This window comes from Hydra vulgaris, chromosome 13 (genome assembly GCF_038396675.1).
Source record: "Hydra vulgaris chromosome 13, alternate assembly HydraT2T_AEP".
NCBI lineage: Eukaryota > Metazoa > Cnidaria > Hydrozoa > Anthoathecata > Hydridae > Hydra > Hydra vulgaris.
In genome coordinates, this window is record NC_088932.1 from 42474321 (window position 1) to 42500501 (window position 26181).

The following is a 26181-nucleotide window of genomic DNA, read 5'->3' on the forward strand; positions in this document are numbered from 1 at the left end:
ATATTGCTTATCAAATGCTTTAGCTATAACATTTCTCTCCTAATACCAGCATTAAACGGTACTCATGGTGGAAGCAATGAGAAAATAAATTTGATTTTATCTTTTATATTAGCTAGCAAATAAAATATTAAATGTAAATAAGCCGTGAATCAATGTTGAATTAAAGCTGTCAATTTAGCATTAATGACTATTTGGGATATTTATATTTTTATTTGGAAAAGCTTTAAATACCGACTTGTAACTTACTTAAATCTAATTAATTATTACCTATATTACCAATAACTACAAAAAATTAATAAATTATAATTATTGAGTTTGATTATAACAACGTTATGTTAGAAACTATACTCTATTGTATGAAAATGTTATTGTCGAAAAGTGGTGTCTTAAAAATTTTCCTGAGAAAAAAATAACTTAAAATTCAGACAGCCTGCCAGAAATGAGCCTGCTGGAAATAAGCATTTGGATTATTTCTTAAACCAAATCAAAACATTATTAAACAAGTTAGGATTATTAATTTTTTGGGAGGCAGGAGGCAAAAACATTTAATGATCATAACTTGTGAACTATAATAGATTTTTTAAAAAGTTGCATTTTATGAAAACAGTCAGATTTTTTTCATGGAATTGCCCATTTAGAATTTGAATAGATACATTAGTTTTTCAGTTGTTTTTTTTGTAATGTTTTATTTAGAAGTTTAAATGGTTTGTTTTTTCCTCTTTCATTTATTTATGTATGTATATATTCCTTTTGGATATCACTGGTTTTCCTCTTTTAATTTTAGATTTTGATTTAGAAACCAAAATAATGTTCAATATGTTGAATTTCAAAACATTTTAATATAGAATATAACCACTGTCAGCGGAAGTGCAAAAAAGCAAAAGAAAGCCCTACACTTTAGATTTATAGAACATTCCACCGATAAGTTTTTGATAAGCTTTTTCGTAATATGCTTTATAAATTAAAAACTTATTTAATTCATTTTGTTATTTCTTATTTCAACAAACTTTCTAACCCTCAACCCTTCCCATCTTTCACCCTGAGGCATTTCTAAATTCAATAATATTTTTTTATAAATTTTTTTATATGGTATTAAGTTTAGAATAATGCAGTAAAAAACAATATGTAAAAACAATATTAATTAAGAATTTAAAATAAATTTCCTTTTTTTTTAAAACCACTATCTGTTAAATTAAAAAAAAATACACTCTAGTTCACAAAACTCTGGCACTGATTCATCATTGCTTAACTGACTTTGTAAGGCAGATCATTAAAAAACTGCTAGATCTCAGGAATGCAAAAATATTTTAGAACTTGAAGGTCAGCATACTTTGCACAGCTGATTAGCAGTCTCTCATTGTATAAGAATGTAAGGGGTTTTTATGATAATCGCTTCTTTTTTCCAAAAGCTTTTTATATGACAACTATTTCATAAGGTCTATTATAACAGTCTGTATTGTAACATTGTGGGGAAATTTTGGAAGAAAATAATTTCACAAAGGCGTGTTGGTACCAACTATTTGGTTTTGTAAAATGGTTTGATGTGTTTAGAAAAATTTAGGAACATGTTCAGCTCCATCTTTATAAATTTAAAAGGTGAAGGTTCTTACAACACATGAAATTCTTCTATTCAATTTATTGGTAGCTCGAACCTTCTGGTTAACTAATAAGATATCACTGCCACAATCCATGTAGCTGTGGCCCCTTATCTGGAAAGATAGTATGGTTTCTTGAAATTGTTTCTTATTTACTACATTAAAGTGTTAAAAACAAATAATAGTCCAATTCTTATTTTGCCCAGCACACAAATCACAGAAAAGCTGCAAATGTGATACATCTTGTGGTTAAATGTAGTGAAAATGGTGCTCCAGCATGCTTGCTACATCACCTGCTTCCATTAGTGAGCACTATTTGATTCTAAGCAGTGTATCTTAAATGTGCACATAGACAGTTGTTTACAATAATAAATATAGCTTCTAGAAACATTAGGAAAACTCATATTTTCAGTCAAATGCAAGAGCTGCATGGCAAGTTTTTGCATTACAATGTGCTTCTTTCTTTCTGGCATAAAACACCTTTGCTTTCTACAAGTGAAGCTCTTTTTCTTGACAACTCTTGATGAGTTGATCTACAGAAGCACTTTGATTTTCAAGTATAATATTGATAGCTTGTCACATGTTGAGCATGAAACGGGTGATGCAGAAGTTATCGGACAAATCCTAATTTCATTATTTGAGCATAATAATTAGTTTTTGTGGTTTTATGCGTAGGCATAAACGTTCTATAAAATATAAAATTTATTATTTGAAACACAATTATTTAAAATGAGGTTAAATACAGCTGAACGAGAATCTTTTCGAAAGCGACTAAAAATGTTTTTTGTAAATAAACCTAATATAAAAAAAAAAAAAAATCGTAAATCATTTTAAAAAGGAAGGATTTGCTCGAAGTACAATATATGATAACCTAAATAGACTTGAAACTGTTCAATCGTTTTCTGATAGAAAGCACCCTGGTCGTCCGACATCCTGGACTAGAGAAAAGAAAACCGAATTTGTCAACAATCGAAAAGGGGTCAGTCAGAGAAAAATAGGTATTAAATTCGGTGTAAATCAATTGACAATTGGTCTTCAGTTAAAAAAAATGAATATTAAATATAGAAAATGTGAAAAGACTCCAAATACACTATAGAACAACAAATAAAGGCAAAGAAAAGAAGCAGGAAACTAGTTAACCAACTCTATAACACAAAATCGCTTCTAGTCATCGATGACAAAAAATACTTTTGCTTTGCAAGGGACAACATGCCTGGAAATTCTGGATACTACACAAACAACAAAAAGACATGCCCAGAAAGTGTTCGTTTTATAGGAAAAGAGAAATTTCCAAAAAAATTATTAATGTGGATAGCCATATCTGACCGTGGTATGTCCGAGCCATTGTTTGCACTTCCAAGGCTGTAGCGATCAATTTATCAATCTATATTAATGAATGTTTAGAAAAATGACTTCTTCCATTTATTCACAAGTATCATGGAGACTTAATTGGATGGACCAATATGTCTATTACGTTGATAAAGAATCCAATCCCCCAAATGTGCCTCAAGCACGACCAATTGAAAATTTTTGGGAACATTTGGCACAGAAGGTTTACGAGGGAGATTGGCAAGCTTCAACAGAGCAAGTTTTGATTAATCGCATTAAACTAAAACTAAAAGAAATTGATTTAAACTTTTTACAGTCGCATATGAAAGGTGTCAGAGCAAAATTGAGATCAATTGCAGATGGTGGTGTTTTTTCATATAAAAAATAATATATTTTTATTAAAAGATAAATGCTTCATTTAAAAAAATATAATTTTAGTTTTTTTTTAAATTTATAAATAAGTTATTGATGTTTTTATTTTGTCCGATAACTTCCGCACCACCCGTTATTTTTACAAGGATAACCAAAGCTAATATTAAATTTTTCTACAAATATTTTCCTGGTAAAAAAAAAGAGTAGAAAATTAGATAATATCCAGTAATATTCTTAAATAATCACACATTACTAAAGTACCTGTAGTTTTCTTGACAAACTTTATGTTGCGGGAAACACACTTTGCACATATCGTGCATTTTTGATAAATTAGGATCTGGTAAATACAGTTTTTTAGTGTTACGTAATGCATGATATTTTTGTCCTTTAAAAGACTTGATATGATCAATTATTTACAATATGATCTGAAAAAGCAAGAGGTGGGTTGGTATGTTTACCTTGCTGGTTTTTAGAAAAAACTTCTTAAAAATAATCAAATGTACAAGATTTATATTGTTTTATTAACTTAACTAAACCAAACTACTAATTTTTAAGCTCACATTAAATTTTTTTGTTTTTAAGCTAATTTTTAAGCTCACATTAAATTTGTTGTTGTTTTTGAGAGAGAAATTTTGTTAAAACACATTTGTGTATTAGGTATTTTATTTGAATGACTAATTAGTAAATAAATAATAAAAGATATTTATTTCTGTTTATTTACCAGATCATCTTTTTTTTCTTTCCTTGATTCTCCAATGCCAATAATTGATAAAATAGCGTTGATACAAACTTAAACACTAACAGTATTATTATCTCATGTCACTTTGATGCTATAAGAGAATGAGTGGTTATAAAGAAATCTTTTTTCTTCTTTTTGTTGAGGTCTTCTTTGTTTAATATTTAAAACCTTAACCATTGAAGCAAGAAAGTTGTCTTGTTGATCTTTGTTTTGCATTTCATTAAAGTACAAAAGAAGAATTCCCTCTCTGCTACTGTTGTTTTTGGAAACACATAATGCTTGCAATTACATGGAAAGCCTATCACATCTCATTACCACTTTTGACCAAGTTTTTTTTTTAGAGTTTGACAATTATCTGGATTTACCTGGATTTTGCCAATCTAGAATTACCTGGATTTTGACAACTATCTACCTTTTATAATGATAAAAAATTTTTTTTTAGTAAAATGAAATTTGATTGGATGTTATGCAAATAGTTGTAAATAGTGCTCCTATACAGTGCTAAGGATTTTGGGCATCTTTGATTTACCCCTTGAATAATTTGGACAAGTCTAATTTACCCCTTGTGAACCTTTTTTATACGTAGAAATTTAGATGTGATCTAACTTTTTTTTTTTTGATAAACATCTTCATAAAGACGTACCAGCTTACCTACAACATTCTAGGTATGAAAAGAAAAACAAACAAACAGATAGTAACAAATAAAATACTCAAAACACTGTCATCATTATTATAGACCAGATAAAGCATTAGTTGATAAATCAAGTCAGTGTGTATTCAATTACTCTTTAAGAAGATTACCTTAATGAATAAATTTTTTTAATTAGTTGAAAAACTTTTTTTTACGTTAAATTAACCCACGCTGTTTTTAAATTGATTTATTATTGAATTAATGAAATATTGTGGCAATGCATTCTGTGATTTTACTGCAAAAAAATCTTGGTAAAAAACATGTTTCAGCTTGAGCCATTTCTTTGAGCATTCTGATGCATTAAAAAGATTCCTGTAAACTATTATACTGATTTATTTACCCATTTACTTACCTTTTATTCAACACTGAAAGTATTTTTGTATCATCTGCTTAAAGCTCTGATTTGTTCTCAAGAATGTTTGGCATGTTATCACAATCACAAATAATAAAGGGCCGCTAAAAATCAACTAAAAAAGCCTTCACAAAGTCTAAAAAAGCTTATCTATAGATCTTGTTTTTATTTAAATAAAATATTCTTGCAAGAGCAAGAATATTTATTTAGGCAAACTCTCATAACAAACAATAACAAAAATAATTACCCCATTTAAAAAAAAGAGCAAAGCCGTTTTTTATTTAAAACAAGACCTGATATATATATATATATATATATATATATATATATATATATATATATATATATATATATATATTAATTTTTTTAAATGTTCTTGTAAAATATTTTTATAATTAAAAAGAAAAGAATTAAAAAAATGCTTACTTTTGTGTACTAAAAAATTTTAACTCCTCCTCTAATCGTCCCGTTGTAACTTTCTTATCGTCTTGTAATTTGTAAATTTCTTTTTTCTTACTTTCTGTTTGCTCATTGTACTTGTCTAAATCATTAAAAAAAAAAAAAGTATTATAACCAGAAAATGGATAATATGTCATTTTTTCAGTTGACAATACTTTGTGAAAGTGTATAAATGAAAATTTTTTGTTTAATACAAACATTAAAGTGTAATCATGAAGAATAAAAAGTAACCTGTTGCATTCAGTATAAAAAGTGTTGCATTTAACAGAATTAGGGTCGGCATTTGGCAATACCAACCTAAAAGTGTTTGAGGTTGGTAAAAAATTGCCGACCATTGTTTCTATATTTTATGGTAAGACTTCTGTATCATTTTTTTTTTGTCGAGTTGATGGCAACCTCTAAAAGATTGGGGTAGGCAAATTATTGCCAACCTCATTTTTCCTAATTCCAAGGGTTGATTTAATATAAAAAGAATTTTCATTCCTGTAATTAGTATGAGCAAATTTGTCTCGTGCAATATATAGGCCCACTTTAGTCAGCATAGATAGAGAGAGAAATAAAAAATTGCCACCAGTTATTAGACAAATATTTATTTTATTTTATATTTACAAATATTAATTCCAGAATTATCTACTGTTTAGTTACACAACATAAAAATATATGTATGTATGTATATACAGGTACCGAAAAAAGTTTAGAACCACTTAACAATTTTGCGTAATTTCATTATTTTTTTTCAATGTATGAAACTAATATTGAACTTTGATGTTCTTCATCAAAATTGAAGTTCTTCCTTTAATGATAAAATTAAAGTATTAATTATATCATTAAAGTTCAATATTAGTTTCATACATTGAAAAAATAATGAAATTAAGCAAAATTGTTAAGTGGTTCTAAACTTTTTTCGGTACCTGTATATGTATGTATGTATGTATATATGTATTTATATATATATATATATATATATATATATATATATATATATATATATATATATATATATATATATATATATATATATATATATATATGACTTAATACTAATAAATTAATACTTAGTTAAAAAATTTTGGAATAAAATTTTTTTTTAGTTAAAATTATATATATATATACATATATATATATATATATATATATATATATATATATATATATATATATATATATATATATATATATATATATATATATATATGTATATATATATACATGTATATATATATATGTATATATATATATATATATATATATATATATATATATATATATATATATATATATATATATATATATATATATTTATACAATTCTCAGAATTAGGGTCGGCATTCGGCAATGCCAACCTTAAAGTATTTGAGGTTGGCAAAAAATTACTGTCCTTGTTTCTATGCTTCAAGGCGACTTCTTTGTGTCCATTTTTTTTGCCAACCTGATGCCAACCTCTAACAGCTAATAGTTTGAAGTTGGCATCATATATATATATTAGGGGTATGACTAAAAAGCACATTTCATTTTTTTGAAATGCCATAGCGCCAAAAGATGAACTTTTACTTGTAATAACTTAAAATAATAATACTTTTTAATAATACTTTTCCTAATCAAAAAAAACTCCCCCACCAGTGCAGATGAAAATTTGGTCCCAGCCATCTAAAAATGCAAAAAAATCAAGTTTTTGCATTTATAGTAGAGGCACTTAAACAAAATTTTAAAAATACCATGAGAGTTATTTTTGCAGCTTGATCTATCTACTTGTAGATTGTGTTTCGTTTTTTGGTAAAAATGGTGGGAAATCATGTGTGTATTTTTTTTTCATGTACTTTAAATATTAAACATTTTTGTAATTGTACATCTTTTATTTAAAGAAAGACTATTTTATGGTTATTATCCCTATTTTTATCAGTTTTAACTCCAACCATTAAGTTTGTAATTATATAAAAGTTAAAGAAAAGTTTTAATGAGGTCTTGACTAGAATTAGAAGCACATTCTGTATATATAATATATAGCAATATATATTCATTGCACATAGCCGTAATAAGTTCCAGTTTAATGAACTGGTTTTCAGCCATTCTGTCTAAAGTAATGCTATTTTTAACAAATCAAAGAAAAATCAGTTTTCAGGTCAAAAAATTTTTTAATTGTTATATAACTTGCAGACTTTTCTGTTTGAGCTAATTCAAGAGCTAATTTATGTGCTGGCTGGATGGGCTTTATTAGAAGGTGTGTGTGATTTTAAAAATCGTTTGCTTTTTGGAATTTTTTTTTTAGATTTTTAATTTAAATTTAGAATTTTAAATTTTCATCAAATTGAATGCCCAAATATTTGACACATTCAGAGAACTTAATTTTCTCGTTATCCAAGATAACCGATTTATGTGACTTATTCAATAATATATTAATTTTTTTAATCACCGAACTTGTTACTAACATTACTGATGATTTCTTTGTGTTCAGTTTTAATTTATTGAAGTTAGCACTTTCGATATAGATTAATGTATCATCAGTAAATAAGTTGATTTTTACATACTTTTTTTTTTTTTTTTTTTTTTTTTGTTATTCACCTCCTCAAGGCCAAGAAGGCCACTACAGATGAGGAGGCTACTTAATAGTGGTTATAACCCTCTCTCAACTCTATAACTCCGAAACACGAACCTTGACAAACAAGGCCGCTGCGCGGAGAAACAAGTTGAGCGCGGTACTACCAGGGACGTGGTGGGGATCGAACTCGGAGCCTCTTGCTTGTAAAGCAAGCGCTTTACCACTACACCACTACCGCATACCGCACTTGATTGCATTGGTTATTTTGTTCATGTATATAATAAAGAGTTAAGAGCCTAAAACACACCCCTGAGGCACTCCAATGTCACACTCCAAGATATAATAGTTTCTATTCCATTAAAGAACTTTACCTCCGACTTTGTAGCAATTTAATTTCTCTATTAGAAGATCTCTGTTAAAAGTTTCAAAAGCACATTTTAAGTCCAGCATTACTAAGATTACCATTTATTATTAATGTTTAATGTTAATCAAATTTTAAATTAAAGTTTAATGCCAATCTCCAAATTGAGAGAATTACTTGTAAAGCATCTTTAGTTGATCTTTTTTTCCTAAAACTAAATTGATTTTTATACAATAAATCTTTTGATTCAAAAAAATCCAATACTTGTTTAGGAACCCATATTTCAATGATTTTTTCATAAACAGGCAACATATTAATAAGTCTTTCATTTGTCAATGTGTCATGTTTGAATTTTGATGTCAGATAAAATTAAACTTAAACTAAACATGCACTTGACTGCTGAATTTGACCAGCCATTGATAGCTAAATTAAACTAAATTAAATGGTCATTGATAACTAAATTAAACTTAAACATAAACATTCCATCAGATGAAATTAAAATTAAATTAAACATGCGCTTGACTGCTGCATTTGAACCGGCCATTGATAGCACGACCTCAGCAATAAGTGAAAGATTGAAGAACGCATTTCTTTTGAATCTCAAAATATTTATCCAAACTTTAGAAGCGCAGTTTTCTTTGTACCTGGTAATGTCGTTGGCAAAATGGCATTCAACAAAAAATCAAAATCGTTTCCACTCATTTACAATATTTGACTTATCGAAACCAGCATATATTAGGGGTACTTTAAAAAGATTATATAGGTAAACAGTTATGTCATTGCCGTATGTTGGGCTTTCATTAATTAACCAGTTTCTTGGGTCCATCCAAACCATGTTTGCAAAAACAAGATCATTAAAACTTTTAAATCTGGTTTTTAATGCTTCCAACATCATAGAAAGAATTTTTTTAATTGGGCCTCAATTGATGACATACTTAAAAAAGTAAAATTTTCTTGAATAATTGCATTTTTCTCACGGTTAGCAGATAATTTTAGCAATACGGTCACATGACTAAACTTATAAAAATAAGAAACAAGTTTATTTGGTTCAGATGCATCAAGTTGAAAACATTTAACAAAATTTGTTTCATTCTAATAAATTTTTAAAATTCCATGCGGAAAGCGCAATAACATAATAATTAAATGATACTCTGTTATTAATAGTAAAAGTTCTACTGAGTTTCTAACTTATGTAACACAACAATGTAATGCGGTAGTGGTGTAGTGGTAGAGCGATCGCTTCATAAGCGAGAGGTTCCGAGTTCGATCCCCACCACGTCCCTGGTAGTACCGCGCAGCGGCCTTGTTTGTAAAGGTTCGTGTTTTGGAGTTATAGAGTTGAGAGAGGGTTATAACCACAATTAAGTAGCCTTCTTATCTGTAGTGGCCTTCTGGGCCTTGGGGAGGTGAAATAATAAAAAATAAAAAAATAAAAAAATTTGAAAGTTTTTAATAACAATTTTGAAAGATGTTATTACATAAAAGTGATTTTAAATTTTTTGATTAAAGTAATTGATGAACAAAAAAGACAAACCATTTTTTTTTAAATAAACGTTGACATTTGTAACTTTATTTATTGACAAACGTCTAATTTAAGACATTAATGTCAAAAATAAGGGAGTCTTATTTTTAAATAATTTTTTAATTAAAATAATCTTTTATTAAATTATAAAGGAGATTTATTTTCGAATAACTTTTGTTCTAGTTAATGAATTATTAGATATGTAAAACATGCTTATTAAATTTATTCAATTTTTTAATACTTCAGTACAATATTTCATGCATTTGCAAAGTGCATGCAAATTAATGATAATTAAAGGCCCTTTTCCACAAGATAAAAAAAAAATCACACAAAGCAAATTTTTTTGTCAATATGAAACTCTGTTTTGATTTTCACATTGTCTTTGGCGCTACTATTTTTGTTATCAATAAAAAATGGCAGCTATAAGTTTACGCTGTATGCTTTTTAAAAAAATAAATATAAATTAAAAAAATAGTTTTTGATGTATACCTGTATTGTATTTTTTTAAAACTTTTAAGAAAATAAATGCTAACTTTTCATAGAAATACTTCTGTTGAAAAACTGTTACTTCAAGAAGTAATAGATGGTTCAACTCTGAAAGAAAATAAACCTTCTTGTGAAGTAAAACTTTTGGAATTGACAGCATTAGTAAATTCAAGTTTACTTGATGAATTTGCTAATGCTTGCCAATTTTAAGGATGAGTTCTAAGTAAATAAGATTATCAAGTTGAGCATTTTGTTTATTGCTGTTGTTGTTGCAATTTTAAAAAAAAAACATGCTTTTGCATTTTTTTACTGTTGAAATTATATGATATTTTATTTAAACATGATAGGTTTTTGCTCTTAACGATTGACTTTATTTTTTTGCTGCAGCGAATTGATCAGCAATATTAGCAGAAATGTTTTATCTGGGCATGCTTATCAACGAAATAATCTTGTCTTGTGGAAAACAGCCTTAATAATATGCAATAATTTAATGATTGTAAACGTTTATCTATTAATACAAAAGAATGAATTTTTCTTAATTTAGTTCGTTAAATTTATTTACTTATAAAAAAATGTATTAGCTTGAGGAAATTAAAATAAAAGGGAACTAAAAAAATATTAAAGTAGTATAACCATTTCTTTTTTTAAACCTTTAAAAACAATAATACCAAAAGTATCAAATAAGTTTTATTAAGTTTTTATTAAATACTTAATATAAAATTATTATATTATTTTATTTTCAATATTAGGTATTTTGTATTAAAAATATCATATTATTATTATAATAATAAATTAAACTATAATAAACAAAATAATTTTATATATTCTATTAGATTATATATATTTCAGCAAAACTTAAAAATTCTTTTCGAAAGTTTTAAAAGTGTTTTAGTAACCAACGGACATTATTTCATTTAAACTAACCATGAGCGAGATCTTGTCCCGTTCTTGTTTCTCGTGAGAAATGAGAAATAGAAAATTCTCGCGAGAAGTAGAACGAGACTTAAATATTATATTATTTTCCAAATTAAAAATTATTATAATTTACAAAATGCTTAATAATTTGTTTTTTTTAATTAATTAATATTTTTGACTCTGTGATTCTAATAAATCTAATTAAAAATTTAATTTGTTTTTGACAAAAAATAATAAAATTTTTTTAAAATTTCATTTGTTTTTGTCAAAAAACTTATTTAAACATAGCGGTCGAATTTATAACCTCAAAATTATTAGTTCTTTATTTTTAATTAGATTTTTTAATTAGATTTTAAAAAAAAATCTAATTAAAAAATTTTAATTAGATTTTAAATATTTTTAGTTAGATTTTAATTATAGAAACTTTTTGTATAAAATGGTGCACTTTCGACTTAATTTCATTAGTTTACCAGTGGAAATCAACTTGACACATATGGTTCATATTGAAAAGAAATATTCTTGCCTCATTTCAACGATCAAAAATGTCACCAAGAAAAAACAAAAACTGGATATATTTTCAAAAAACAAGTGACGGTGCTGAATGCAAGGCGTGCAAAAAGTCTTTGAAAACAAAAGATGGAAACACAAGTGGACTTCATCGTCACCTAACAAAGCCAAGATTACGTTGAGTATTCTGAAAAAACTGACGACTCCCTTCTTCCTCCTCCTAAGAAGAAACAACAAACCATGGTCGAAATGCTTGAAACAAAGTCCAAATATGACAAAGGCAATTCCATTCAAAAACAGTTTGACTCTGCAATGCTGGATTACTTTTGCACTGATCTGGCATCCTTTTCAGCAGTCGAAGGAAGAGGTTTCAAGAAATTGTTTGACATTGCAAACCCTAAAACGAGCCTTCATCACAGAACAACATATTCAAGGAAGCTTTCAACTCGGTCAAGCGAAGTTCAAGCTGAAATGAAGAGCATAATAACGGAGCTTACACCAAATCTAAAAAGTGCTGCATTTACTTCTGACCTTTGAACTTCTAGAGCTCAGGACAGCTACATCTCTTGAACTTTTCATGCTATTGACAAAAATTGGAGACTACATCACTGGACACCCCATGTCCAACAGTTCCAAGGCAGACACACAGGTATCTTAATTGAAGGAAAGCTGGATTCTCTCTTAGAAAAACTAAATTTGCCAGCTGATTTGCCAATGTACTGCGTGAACGACCAGGCAAGAAACATGAAACTTGCAGTCAAATTGTCAAAGCGCCTTGACCAATACTTGTGCAACAATCATATTTTGCAATGTGCAGTTCGAGACTCATTTGGAATGACTGCTGGAATAGATGATGCGTTGCAAACATGCATAGATTTGGCTTCTTTAACCCACCAGTCAACAGTTGCAGCTGAGTTGCTTGAATCAGAATCAGACGCTTAAAGAATCAATTTTAGACAGTTACGCCAATCTGTTGACACAAGATGGAATAGCCTTGCATGCAAAAAACTTGAAAAGCTGCATTGAGAAAAGATTTCCTCTTTGTCACACTGGAAACTTATTGAGTACTGCAGCAAACTACTTAAATCCTGCTTTAAAGGGACTTCACTTGAAGCTCTTAAAAAAATGTTGAGTGCTAACCTGTTGTCAGAGTCCTTTCAGCAGATTTGTCCCCTAATTCAAAACTGAACTGAATCCTATTTTCAGCAAAATGTGCCAGTATGAATATCTCCCTGATGCCAAAAAAGACTTTCCGATTCTTGATTGGTGAAAAAAAAATCAAGAATCGGAAAACCAAAAAAAGTAGAACAAATCATTTTAATCAGAGAAAACATTGTCTTGTTGGAAAAGTTTGGCAAAAAAATTCTGAATTAATATTTGAAAAAGTTGACAAATGTCATTTGTGACTATTTGTCAAAACCATGTTTACATTTTTTTTTTACTTGGAATTTAATAAATTTGTTTTCAAAAATTTCTCGTCTCGTTTTCACAAGAAGTACTAACTTCTCGTTTCGGTCTCATCTTGGTTTGAAAAAACCTAGTCTCGCTCATGGTTAATTTAAACATTAATCAATAATTTTAAAAAAAGGCACGCTTTTAAATAAAGCAATGTTTTAGCATGGTTTTTTTTAAAGTATTAGCAAACACATTCATTCAAGGTAAAATTTTGGAGGCTTTTGTAAACGCGTGTAAAAACCATGCAAAAACAAAATTATGTTCTTTAAAAGTTTCTTGTTATTTAACTTATAAGTAACACTATTAATAAAATGCTGTTTTAGCAAGGTTTCTTTTAAAGTTGTTGAAAATGCATTTAAAACTTTAATAACTAATTGTTTTTTTATTATAAATAAAAAAACTATCAATTAATAGGAAAAGTTAATTACATATTATAATACATATATTTATAACACATGTTTGCATCATTTAAGTTAACTTAAAAAAAAAAATTTAATGAAAGAAATTATTAGTAAAAATTAAGTTTAGTGTGGTATAATTAAACAAATGTAAGCATGATATTTAAAAATAATAAATTGATGGTATTCATGCATATTATTAGATTGAACATCAAACGTAATGCTTACAAATTTATTACTATATTAAGTTATCAGTATCTTATATTTAGTATTATAAATAAAACAGAAATTTACTTTTAAAAATCTCCATATTTTCTAAAACTGAGTCAAGTGAACCAATCTTGAGAATATTGTTTGGATCACTCATCAGAGAATTTAGAAGCACCTTAAAAAAAAAAAACTTGATATAAACAGCGTTAAACCTACATCCAAACCATACTGAAAACCTACAGTTAAAACATATTTAAAATTGAGTTGTTATTTTTAAACCAAACAATTTTTTGAAAAATATACTGAGATAAAAACAAATTCAAAGATGATAGTGTTGTAGCAAAAAAACAAAATTCATTTTCAAAAGATTCATTTTGTCTCATTATTCTCATAATCCATTAATCAAATTCTAATCAAATTGCAAAAAAGGGCTTACAACCCAGTCAAAATACAAGATTAATGCAATATAAGAAAAATTAAAAAAGAAAACTTTTTTAAGCTAACAGCTTTAAGAAGCTAACAGTTTTTCAGTAAATAGAATTAAAAAAAAACTATGTTTTTAAACCTTATCTACATAAGACCGTCATTAGAAGAACTAGCCGAAATATGAAAATAGTATTCCATACTAAGACAAATAAGAGATTTACAGAGTAAAGAAATGACAAGCACAAAAAAAGAAAATCTAACTTTAGCAGATGCTAATTTTGCAATGGAATGTATATAGTTTCCATGAGAGGTCAGTAGTATATGATAATCAGAGACTTTTGCAATTAATAAACATAAACAATATTGTAGTAATTGTTTGCACTCAAATAACTGAGTTTTGTTGGAGTTAAAATTTACAACCCACTGAAAGTCCCAAGCTGTTGCAGAAGGAAGATCAGATTCAAGATTGGCTGCTTGTTTTAAGCATTTATAAGGTGGTGATTTTTTGTCAAGAGAGAAGTATATAGTACTAATATAGTCATCTGCAAATAGAGCCAATTTAAATTTTAAGATTGCCAGAATGATCATTAACACAGATATCACAGATATAATTATATAGGACCAAGGATAGAACTGTGTGTACCAGTAGTTACTGAAAATGAAAAATAGGGTAGTCCTTTAAGGATGATTTTAATACTGCAGTTAAAAAAATAATGATATAATGATTTAAAAAATTTACTTGATACACCATAGTATGGTATGACATACCAAGCAAGACACCATACATAAAGTAAGCTTATCAAGAAGACCAGCTTGACCTTGTCAAGAAGACCAGACTATAGAATAACATAACACATGAATTGAAAAACTATAATAGAAGTGGTTGCATTTAATTTTTACAATAATTACTGTTGTTGCAAAAAGAAAACAAAAAAATCAATTTAAAAAAAAATATTACTGCTTTTAAGGAAATCATAGAATGATCATCAAACTATCAGGTTACTATAAAATATATCATTTAAAAAAATACAATGTCAACTTATAGGTCAACAATAAAGAAAAAAATTTCAAATCTATGAAGATGCAAATGGAATACATAAAGCATAGAAGAATTAAAAAAAGAACATTTGCAAATTCAGTAAATTTTATATTTAAGCCTTTGACTGTGGCAAGTCACAATCGTGGTTTTTTCGTTGAAGTGCAGCGAGCCACAATTGTGGCTTTTAAAACTTACCTTAGAGTTATGACCTTTTTGCAAAAAAATTATTGCTTTTCTTAATATCATTCATTATTTATATAATGAGGGCTTAATTTTTTGTTTATAAATTTTGTAGATATTATGTAATTGAAAAATGGCATACAAATTTAAAAATTGTTTTTCTTTTTCCATTTTCAGTTTTTTTAGATGAATTTATCTAAACATCTTTTAATTTTATTAAGCAGTCAAAGTCTTAGTTTAATAGTTACTTTAAATGTAAGGATTAGAAACATGGTAGTTTCAGCATCAATTCTAGAAACAAAAGCCAGAGAACTTGTTGAAAAGATAAATATCAAAGGATTTCGAGCATCTGATAGTTGGCTTGATCTTTGTTAAAACATGTATAATGTTTCTTTAGAGACAATATCTAGAAAAAGTAAATTTTGTACAGCTAAATTAGTATAGTTTTATCCAGATATAACTTGACAAAATTTATTGTGCAGATAAATTTAATTTTTGTATGCAAGATGAAGTTCAGTCATTATATTTTTCAAAAAATCATGCTCTTCATTTATTTTTTGTTAAAATCTTTAAATAAAAACATATCAGAAATTATATCTAGAAATCAAATTGTCTTATATCTGACAGTCTGCTTCACAATGCTGAGGCAGTCTTCAGTCATAAAAATACCAAAAAGAAGAATATCCACAACTTCAGAAGATCTATTATTTCAATGATGTTGCAGGCAGCGAGGTTAGCATAGGCAAGTTAATTATTTAATCCACAATAATTAAAAACTATGATTATTAATTATCAAATTTAACCAACTGTATTCTGTTTTTGACATGTGTTTTCAATTTGAGACAAAATTAATAATCCCAATCAGTTTTTTAACATATAATTTTTTTAAACTAATTTAATGCCTTTACTTTTTGCTAAGAACTTTAGACTACAGCTCCTTAAAATACTTTTATAAAGAATTTGAACCTTTCAACATTTGATTTTTTTCACTTTTAGGGGAAAAGCTGAGAAAATGCATAGACTTCAAAAAAAAAATCATAAACGTTATTATAAAAACATCTAAAAATACCTCAAAATCAAGCAAAAACTTTTGTTTGGCCTTTTTTTCTGAATCTAGATCTTCATTTATTTCACCGGTTTGAGTTTCACAACTTGATAGCCTTGTTTGCAAGTCTTTATTTGAAATAGAATACGAAGTTTCTTTACTTTGACACATTTTAAGTTTCATATTGGTTTTTGAAAGATCTTTATTAGTTTCTGATAATGCAAAGTTGACCGTGTTTAATTTCTCCAGTAACTCACTATTTTGTGAGGTCAAGGACCAAGTATAATAAAGCGTTGCTCCAAACATGAAGTATAAAAAAGGATGAAATAATGCAGAATTTCGAATACGATTAGCTAAGTCACAAAAGACCATTTTAAAAATACAATGCAAAACTTATTAAACGAAAAAAAGTTAATCTTTGGCTTCGAGTTGATTTTTTATAACATTTAAATGTTGGTTGCCGATATTTATAAAAATCCAGACCAGAATTTATTTTACGCATGCGTACTTATTGCTTGTTTCGAAGTGGTATTGAAAATCGGCCATAAATTATGTTACGCTCTAGTGGGGGGAGGGGGGAGTGGTATTACTGTTTTTGAAACGACTCGTACGGGACTTGTTACTAATGGGATATATATATATATATATATATATATATATATATATATATATATATATATATATATATATATATATATATATATATATATATATATATATATATATATATATATATATATATATATATATATAAATTATTACTTGGAGCTTGTTACTAAACAGTTACGATGTTGTGACGAGAGGGAAGGGAGTTAAAAACGGTCAAAAATTGCGTGACGCATATTGCGGACAACACCTATTCATACTTTTGCTTATTATTAATAACGCTTAAGGTATTTTATTTTTTTTTTAGTTGTGTTTCTTTTGTTTATCATTTTTTATTTTGCTTTGAGCTCAAGACTAAGTTAAAACCTTCGGGCTGTTGATATTAACATAAAAGCGAAAGATTTTTACCTAGCAAATGTAATAAAAACCTACCTTTAGCAAATGTAATTCAAAGATTATTTTGTTATTTTTTTGGCTTGCACCTACCGAAATAAAGTTGTTGTGAGAGACATAATTATCTTGCTTCTTTATAACTTACATTTTAACTTTGGAATTAATAAACTAAAGCGGTCATTTATATTTGCATTTATGACGAAAAATATTGGATTTATGCTGTATTAAAATTTATAATTAGTCGTTATAATAAAGATTATAACAACTAACAAGAATTTAGTTTATTACAGTAAAGTTAATGTGTTATATGAATACTTTTCATAATTTATTTTTGCAAAACTTTTTTATCTATTATGTACTCTTAAATCCTGATTTCGCGGAGTCTTTTTTTTTTTTAAATAATTTTGCGCCATCCTTTTAAGGACTGTTTAAAGAAGCATGATATAAACCCGTTTCGTGATGTTATCTTTGGAAATATTTAGCAACATTTTTTTGAGTACTCTAGTTGCACTTTAACTAGTTGATTTCTTTTATACAAATTTTTCTTAATGATGAGTTTATTTTTATTTAAAACTTCCTTGTCGTTTGAGAATCCAGTATATATCAAAAGAATGGTGTTGTTTTTTTCTGATATTTTTTTGTAACTGAAAAAAATGTTTTTCGTTACTGCCTGCCAAATTTGATTTAAAAATAGCTTCCCCTAGACACCTTACTAACAAAAAATACTTTCTTTTACTTTCTTATCGACGCAGATTTGAATGAGTAAATACTTGTCCCTTAGCATAATTTGGCATCTAACTATCAGTGTTCTCCAAAGGTTTTGTTCGTATGTTGTAATTTTAAATTACAATGCATATTTTAAAATTTCTTTAAAAGCAGTGTATACTATAAGCGATGTATGCCATAAACACGTTGCGTATTTTTGAATAATTTATATCCCGCGGGGCTAGCTCGATGCGGCGTAATTAAGTATGTTTGTACTTTTGCTGGTTTAAAGTTACGTAACTGTTGGCTAAAAAATTTTAAACTAATAAACTTATAGAAAATAATAACTGTTTGTTAGGAAACGTTTATATGATGGTATAAAGTTAAAAAAATACGGAGTCCCAGAGTATCAACATTTTTAACGACAGTTGGGACTCCGGGTAAAAGCAGGGACTCCAACTTTGCATCCCCGCTTTATACATTATATAAAGCCTGTAAATAGAGAAAATATATTGTATATTGTCTATACATAAACATCATAATATACAAATGTATGTTTACGAAAAAAATACTTTTTGAGGTTATACCCACAAAAAAAAGTGCAAATATTATAAATAAAACAAATATTTGATTTCTTTTTTCAGGTATAATACACTTATTTTGTAATTTGTAAAATCAAATATATATATATATATATATATATATATATATATATATATATATTAGTTTTTTATACCAAAATTTATATTCAAATTTGTATCAATATTGTATTAATCTATTTTTATCAATCTGATACCCAGTGGGCATGCATCGTCCGGAATGTCTTACGAACGTCTGGAAGTCCAGGAGACGTTTTACGGACGACCTCCGGACGAGGCATGCCCACTAGTTACGTAGTAATTTGTATGTATATAACGAATATACGTATGTATGTATACTTTTTTCACGAATAAAAATGTATTTATATATGATATATGTTTTTAGTTATAATAAACTTGTATTTTATAAATTTTATTTATCATAGATAAAGTTGACAATTAAACTTATGATCATCATTATTATTATTATAAATAATATTTATGGTACATAAACTTATGTATCATTTTTTATTAAGTAAGGATATATAAATTTAGGTATAGTTGTAATTCTAGTATAGAAATGTTGCATTTACTTTACTGTATCATGAAGTTATATTCGTAGCAATGAATTATTTAATATAGTGCATTAATTATTATTTACAATCATTGCACTATATTAAATAATTAAGTTAGTAACGAGTGCATACATTTTTCTATCAAATTTATAAACTAATTTTTGATTTATAATGAAAAATTTATATTGGTAATGTGATTTCAGTTTCAAATTACATTTTTTATTTGTAACTGTAATGGAAATATATTTTTTTTTAAATTATAAATAAAAAAATATAAAAAAGTTAAAACTTCTTAAAACATGCAATCCGCATAATTAATGTGACAAAAATAATGCAGAAATTTAGCATTAAAATGAAATTATTAAATTTATTTGAACTCAGTGCATTTATAGTTTAGTATTTTGTTTTTTTATGGCGAAATGATCTAAAACCCAACGCTTTGAAAAAAAAATTTAAACCCAACAACAAATGCGATATGAAATATTAAATTTGATAAAATATTTTTTGTACTATTTTAAATCAGACGAAAAACTTAAAATGTATTCATTAATAAATTTTAAGTTTCATAGTATAATATGTCAGGGTTCAAAATGTATGACAATATAAAGTTTGAACTCCCTCTTTTTGATAAAAATTGTGGGGCTCTTTTGTTTTTGTTTTAAAATGAAAACACCACAGACATTTGTTTTCTTGATTTAAAGCGCATTGTAGCATGGAATTTAAAATAAAATAGTTAAACAATATGGATTTAAATACTGTATGATTATTATGTGTTTTACTATACTTCTTCTTCTTCTTCTTCTTCTTCTTCTTCTTCTTCTTCTTCTTCTTCTTCTTCTTCTTCTTCTTCTTCTTCTTCTTCTTCTTCTTCTTCTTCTTCTTTTTCTTCTTCTTCTTCTTCTTCTCCTTCTCCTTCTTCTTCTTCTTTTTCTTCTTCTTCTTCTTCTTTTTCTTCTTCTTCTTCTTCTTCTTCTTCTTCTTCTTCTTCTTCTTCTTTTTCTTCTTCTTCTTCTTCTTCTTCTTCTTCTCCTTCTCCTTCTTCTTCTTCTTCTTCTTCTTCTTCTTTTTCTTTTTCTTCTTCTTCTTCTTCTTCTTCTTCTTCTTTTTCTTCTTCTTCTTCTTTTTCTTCTTCTTCTTCTTCTTCTTCTTCTTCTTTTTCTTCTTCTTCTTCTTCTTCTTCTTCTTCTTTTTCTTCTTCTTCTTCTTCTTCTTCTTCTTCTTCTTCTTCTTTTTCTTCTTCTTCTTCTTCTTCTTCTTTTTCTTCTTCTTCTTCTTCTTCTTCTTTTTCTTCTTCTTCTTCTTCTTCTTCTTCTTTTTCTTCTTCTTCTTCTTCTTCTTTTTCTTCTTCTTCTTCTTCTTCTTCTTCTTCTTTTTCTTCTTCTTTTTCTTCTTTTTCTTCTTCTTCTTCTTCTTTTTCTTCTTCTTCTTCTTCTTCTTCTTCTTCTTCTTCTTCTTTTTCTTCTTCTTCTTCTTCTTCTTCTTCTTCTTCTTCTTCTTCTTCTTCTTCTTCTTCTTCTGATTATTGTTATTATTGATTATTTATATTATTTATATACTTGCGTGTGTGTGTGAGTGTGGTTATGTTGTACTTAATATTATAATTATTTTATTAGTAATACTACATATGACATTTATAATTAAATAAATAACTGTACTGTGACATATATAATTAAATAAACAAATAACTGTACTGTGACATAATAATGTTAGCATAAAAACAAACAACGTTTTTAAACGTTTTTCTTTTTTCCCTTTTAAAGAGCTGTAAAGTTTAAAGAAATAGAAATTTTTTACTATTTATTCAAAACTAAAATTAAAATTTGCTTCATCTCATTTAGCATTAACCTCTCTAAAATGTAGTTATTTGAAAATGATTGATTGGCGACCAAAGTTTTTAGCTCTAATCAAAATGAAGTTTGTGGATGTAAAAGTCAATTTGATAGGTTTTGTAAATTTTTAAGACCATGAACTTGTTTAGCTCTAATAAAGCATTATTATAAAATTAAACAATTTTTTTTTATAAAATTCATTAATATTGCTACAAATTTTTTTATTTTAAAAAATTAATTACAGTATTGTCCACAATTATTTTCGTCGCGCCCATATCTTCGTAATAAAAATACTTTATTTTTCAAATGTTTTACAGTAAACTAAGAAAAAAAAATTCCTTCTATTCTGTGCGGGGACTGCAACGGGGTACATCCCAACAATGCATATCCGTAATGTCGTGAATCGTGCAAATTAAAACCGGTTTCATCAATAAAAATTAATTCAGACTTTGGCAGAAAAGAAGCATTATTGCAAAACGTGAACCTTATTGTTATTAAATGAGCTGAATTTCTCGTAACAAAGACCGATTTATGCCTTTTACGGGTATATCAAATTAATTCTGCATGTCGATTGTAGTTAATTCATTATTTGCATTAGTTAATAATTTAATTTTTCTCTTTCTTTTAATACTATCTGGGGTTGTTCTGCAACGGTTTTTAGGCATTGTACTTTGATCTTGATTAAGTTTTCGTACCCAGTTTTAAATCGTCCTGATTGAAAGACCTGTTGCATTTGCGATAAATCAACTTGATTCGTTGGTATTCATCATTAATTTTATTGTAGAAACATTTTCTTTGGTTTCAGTTTTGCTTTTTGTTTCTTCTTCGGTTTCTTATGGTATTGAAGTTTATCCTCCTCCGGCTAGTTGTAATATAGAGGCCATATACTAAGGCCTGCAAAGACAAGTTCAGCTCACTCAAGAGTATAATAACCCACTTCACAGACATACTTCGCTCTATAGAGCAAAAGTCAGAAGAAGTCGATTTAGTAAGATTGCATAGAGAAAGCAGACAGATATTGCACTAGATGTTATAATGTATAAATAGAACAAAAACACAAATAGAACTGTTAGTTTTTTGTGTTTTTTCCGTTATTATTATTTAGATTTTTAATGTTTTTGTTTGCCATTAAATAAATTTTAATAAAAAGAATAAAGTGTTTTAATTATGAAAATATTTGTTTTAATTAAAGTGTTTTAATTATGAAATTAACAACAATTATCAAATATATACGCACTTTAAGTACAAACCACTTGACGTCACGGAACATTTAACTTAATATAATTACACTCCTCCTTGGCCCTTAAGGGTCATATATACAGTAATCAACAATATTTTTTGGCATGCATCGCTCTCAAGCAGTTCTTTATAAAGGCTTGTCTATTTCCTGGGGACTATCCTTGACCTCGATGTCGACTTCGTTCACGTCAGCAATTCCTTAACCTTAGTCCTCATTGTTTTCAAAAACTTCTTTGCAATTATTGCTCATATCTCTTTCCATGTCCAGAATGAAGCATAAGAGCTGATTTTCACATTGAGATCTAATATGTTTCACGTGACAGAACCCCATTCACTTCAACAACATGTTCCGACACATCTTTGGTTACTGTCGCTGGCTTCCACTTAGTATAGCACTTTGCATTGGGTGGTTTTAACCAAACTTTATCACCTGCTCCAAATATTTTGTTTGTGTCATTTTTTGCAAAAAGATTTCTTTTTCTTAATCCCTAGATACCCATTTGATAACTATATGTTTTCTCCATTGGTCGTACGTCATTTTTGCCGACAGCAACGTTGTACCAATATACTGCTTCCAGTATTGATATTTTAGATCGCTCTGCTATTATTTTTATTGTACAATGGTTTCTTTCCACAATTCAGTTCTCCTCAGGGCAATAAGCGGCCCGAAACGTGATACGCACTCCCCAACTGTCAAGGAAATTCCTCATTTCTTCAGTCTTAAACGTTGACTCATTGTCTGTTAATATTTCGGATGGCGCTCCATGTTCACAAAAGATAAGACGGAGAATTCAAACTATGGCAATACTACCGTATGAACTTGACAGTTGTCGCCCCAAAGCGTATCTTGAAGGTCCGCAATCAATTAGACTCAGAAATTTTTCAGTTCCATAATGCGTAATATCCAAGGCCAATCTTTCCCAATTTTTTTTTAACATTTAAGCTACCTTTCGTCCACTGAACAGGTATTGGATCTATTGACTGACAAGGCTCGCAATTTTTTAATATAATTTAAACTTCGTTTTGAGTTGCATTTAGAAGTACTCCACGAACAAAGTTCAATGTTCTACTTGCTCCAAAATATCCAGTTTTCTTGTGTATACTCAAGATGGATTCAGGCTCCATAACTGCTACTCCAAAACAATTTTTTAGAAGCTCATTCACAGTCAACTTATTTAACCATCTGCTGCAAACTCTTGTTAATGCATCAGCTAAATTATCTTCCGATCAGACAAGATTTACGTCAACTTTCAAATCGTATTCTTCAATTAGTTGTTGTAGTACGCTTATTCTTCTTCGAATTAACATTTCACCCGTGGCTTTTGACTTAAACCTTGATTTTCCAGTAGGTGCGTCAGAAATCCAGTGGAACAATGTTGAAGAGACTATAAAAACTGTTATTTTTTCAAGTTTCTACGTCAAAGCCAAATTTATTCCTCGTAGCACCGCGTCTAACTCTTCCATGTTTATATGAACGTTCGACTTTTCTTTTCGCAGCTATGTTGCACCTTCCACAATCATATTACCAATTTGAACTATTGTATCCATAGCTAAAGAACTTGCATCAACCCACACCTTTCCCTCGTTGTCATCGTTGTCACAGCCCAATCCCCACAAGCTGGCTCGCAACTTTCAACCTCATCACAAACTTCTCGAAGTACACATTTCACATTTTCATCACAAATTTCATCGTCCCAGCCCTTTTTCAAAATGACAACTCTTCGTTTCAACAGACTACAAACAACACGTAACCAACCACACACAAGTAAATGATCAACCAACTGTCTGTAAACTGAAAAACTACTCTTCTGGTTAACTTTCTCGGGATTTCTTCAACTCGATTCCCTCTCGCGTGCACTTAATCCCAACGCACGGACCCCATTATTGTCAATCTGTTCACTTTTTTGCTCTCCAACACATGTTTTTCAAAATGTCTCTTGACATAATCGAGACTTACCACGTTCTCATTGATGAATATGTCATCCACGTAGGCGGACATTCCTTTCTTAACCAATTTGTCTTGATGAATGATGGCGTTCACAACGGATTTCATGATCATCGGCGCGTTGAAATGACCAATCGTGTTAAACATCTCTTGTTGTGAAATACCACTGTTTAGAACAGGCAAAATAATTCCTCAGTTTTCAGCTAGAGATAAGCTTTGCGTAAATCAATAATTGCTGATTTGTTTACCATTTTTCTCTATTCTCTCAACTTATCAATACTAACATCTGCATCTCTTGTATACGCCTCAATAAAGTTGTTAGCTTCTCTCCAATCCAAAACAGGCCGGAATTTACTTTCTTTGTTTCTTTGGATCACAGCCATTAAAGGAATTTGTCTTTAGGACCGCCCAACTAAGTTTTCGTCATACTCGAATAACCGTTTCCGCTGGATCCAATCCTGAAGTTCGTTTTCGCATTCCGTTTCAGCATGTTTTGGTACCGCGTACTGGGCAATTTTGTTAAACAGTTGGTCGGATCCATCTCCGTCTCTACACTTCTATTTGACTCTCTATTCAAACTCATACCAAGCATCATATCAACTCCGAAAGGTCAAAAATCCACCAAAATAACTTCGTTGCGTATTTTGATATCATCAACCTCGACATTCACATTCGCGAATCCAATACATTGATGAGCTTTACCTTCAAAAGTTACCACCTTTGGAGAGTTTAAACTTTTATTCTGATTTTCTGACAGAAAATTGTGATTCAAAATTGCCTTTGAGCATCCCGTGTCCACCATAGCTGTTGCTACCATGCCATTGACTTTTAAACGTATAACACATAACGCGCATATTCCATTTTTTTTCAGAAGCGAGGTTGCGCGGATCCCTCGCTCCTGCAGCCGTTTCCCTGCATCTTTAAGCATCTTGAAATTATATTTCCTTCATTACCGCATTTAAAACATTTAAAGATCATCTTCTGAGATAATTCCTTGGCAAATAAACAGTTCTTCGCAATGTGATGTAACCCTTGACACTTGTAACACACTAAAGGATTTTTTGTAGCTTGATGTTGAGACACAGCGCCAATAGCATTACTCTCATCTATCTTCACGCAGTTTAAAGCAGCTCTTACTTTGAGTAACATAATATCAATCGGGTTCTTTGTTGCTCGAAATTGTGATAATAAAAACTCCGGCAATCCCACAACAAACGCCAAACGTACTGTCTCTTCAGACAATTTCGCAAGATAAGCCAATCGTTTTAAATCAAGCAAAAACACATCAACTCTCTCTCAATCATGTAACTTCCGTTTTGTGAAAAGCTCATACTCACTGTAAACATCCAATGAGAATGCTGCTAGCAGCACTTGCTCGACTTCCACTGCATCTTGCTTATCTTCAAAGCGTCATAAACCAAATACGCAGTTTTTATAAGAAGAATTGGAAAAAGTAGCTTCAGCTTTTTGTTCTGCATTTTAGCTCTTACAAAATTATAATCACAATTTATACTAAATCATATACCTTAAATATTACCATTACAACCAATTTACAATTTACAATTTCACATTAACCATATAAACATTAGCAATTACATACAAAACCGTACAAACATATTAACAACAATTATCAAATATATACGCACTTTAATTACAAACCACTTGACGTCACGGAACACTGTAATATTTAACGT

The 26181-nt window shown here is 28.7% G+C and overlaps 1 protein-coding gene across 1 annotated transcript in view; it reads right to left on the reverse strand.

The window, feature by feature from the left end:
- Positions 1-17101, reverse strand: part of LOC136090329 (glutamic acid-rich protein-like) — a 32946-nt gene extending 15845 nt beyond the window's left edge. Inside the window, exons 1-3 of the mRNA XM_065816821.1 lie at positions 16642-17101; positions 14012-14102; positions 5505-5619 (exon numbers count right to left, since the gene is read on the reverse strand). Coding sequence (XP_065672893.1) covers positions 5505-5619; positions 14012-14102; positions 16642-16989 — 554 coding nt within the window. The 5' untranslated portion in view covers positions 16990-17101. The remainder of the gene's footprint in view (positions 1-5504; positions 5620-14011; positions 14103-16641) is intronic.
- Positions 17102-26181: the final 9080 nt, after the last annotated feature.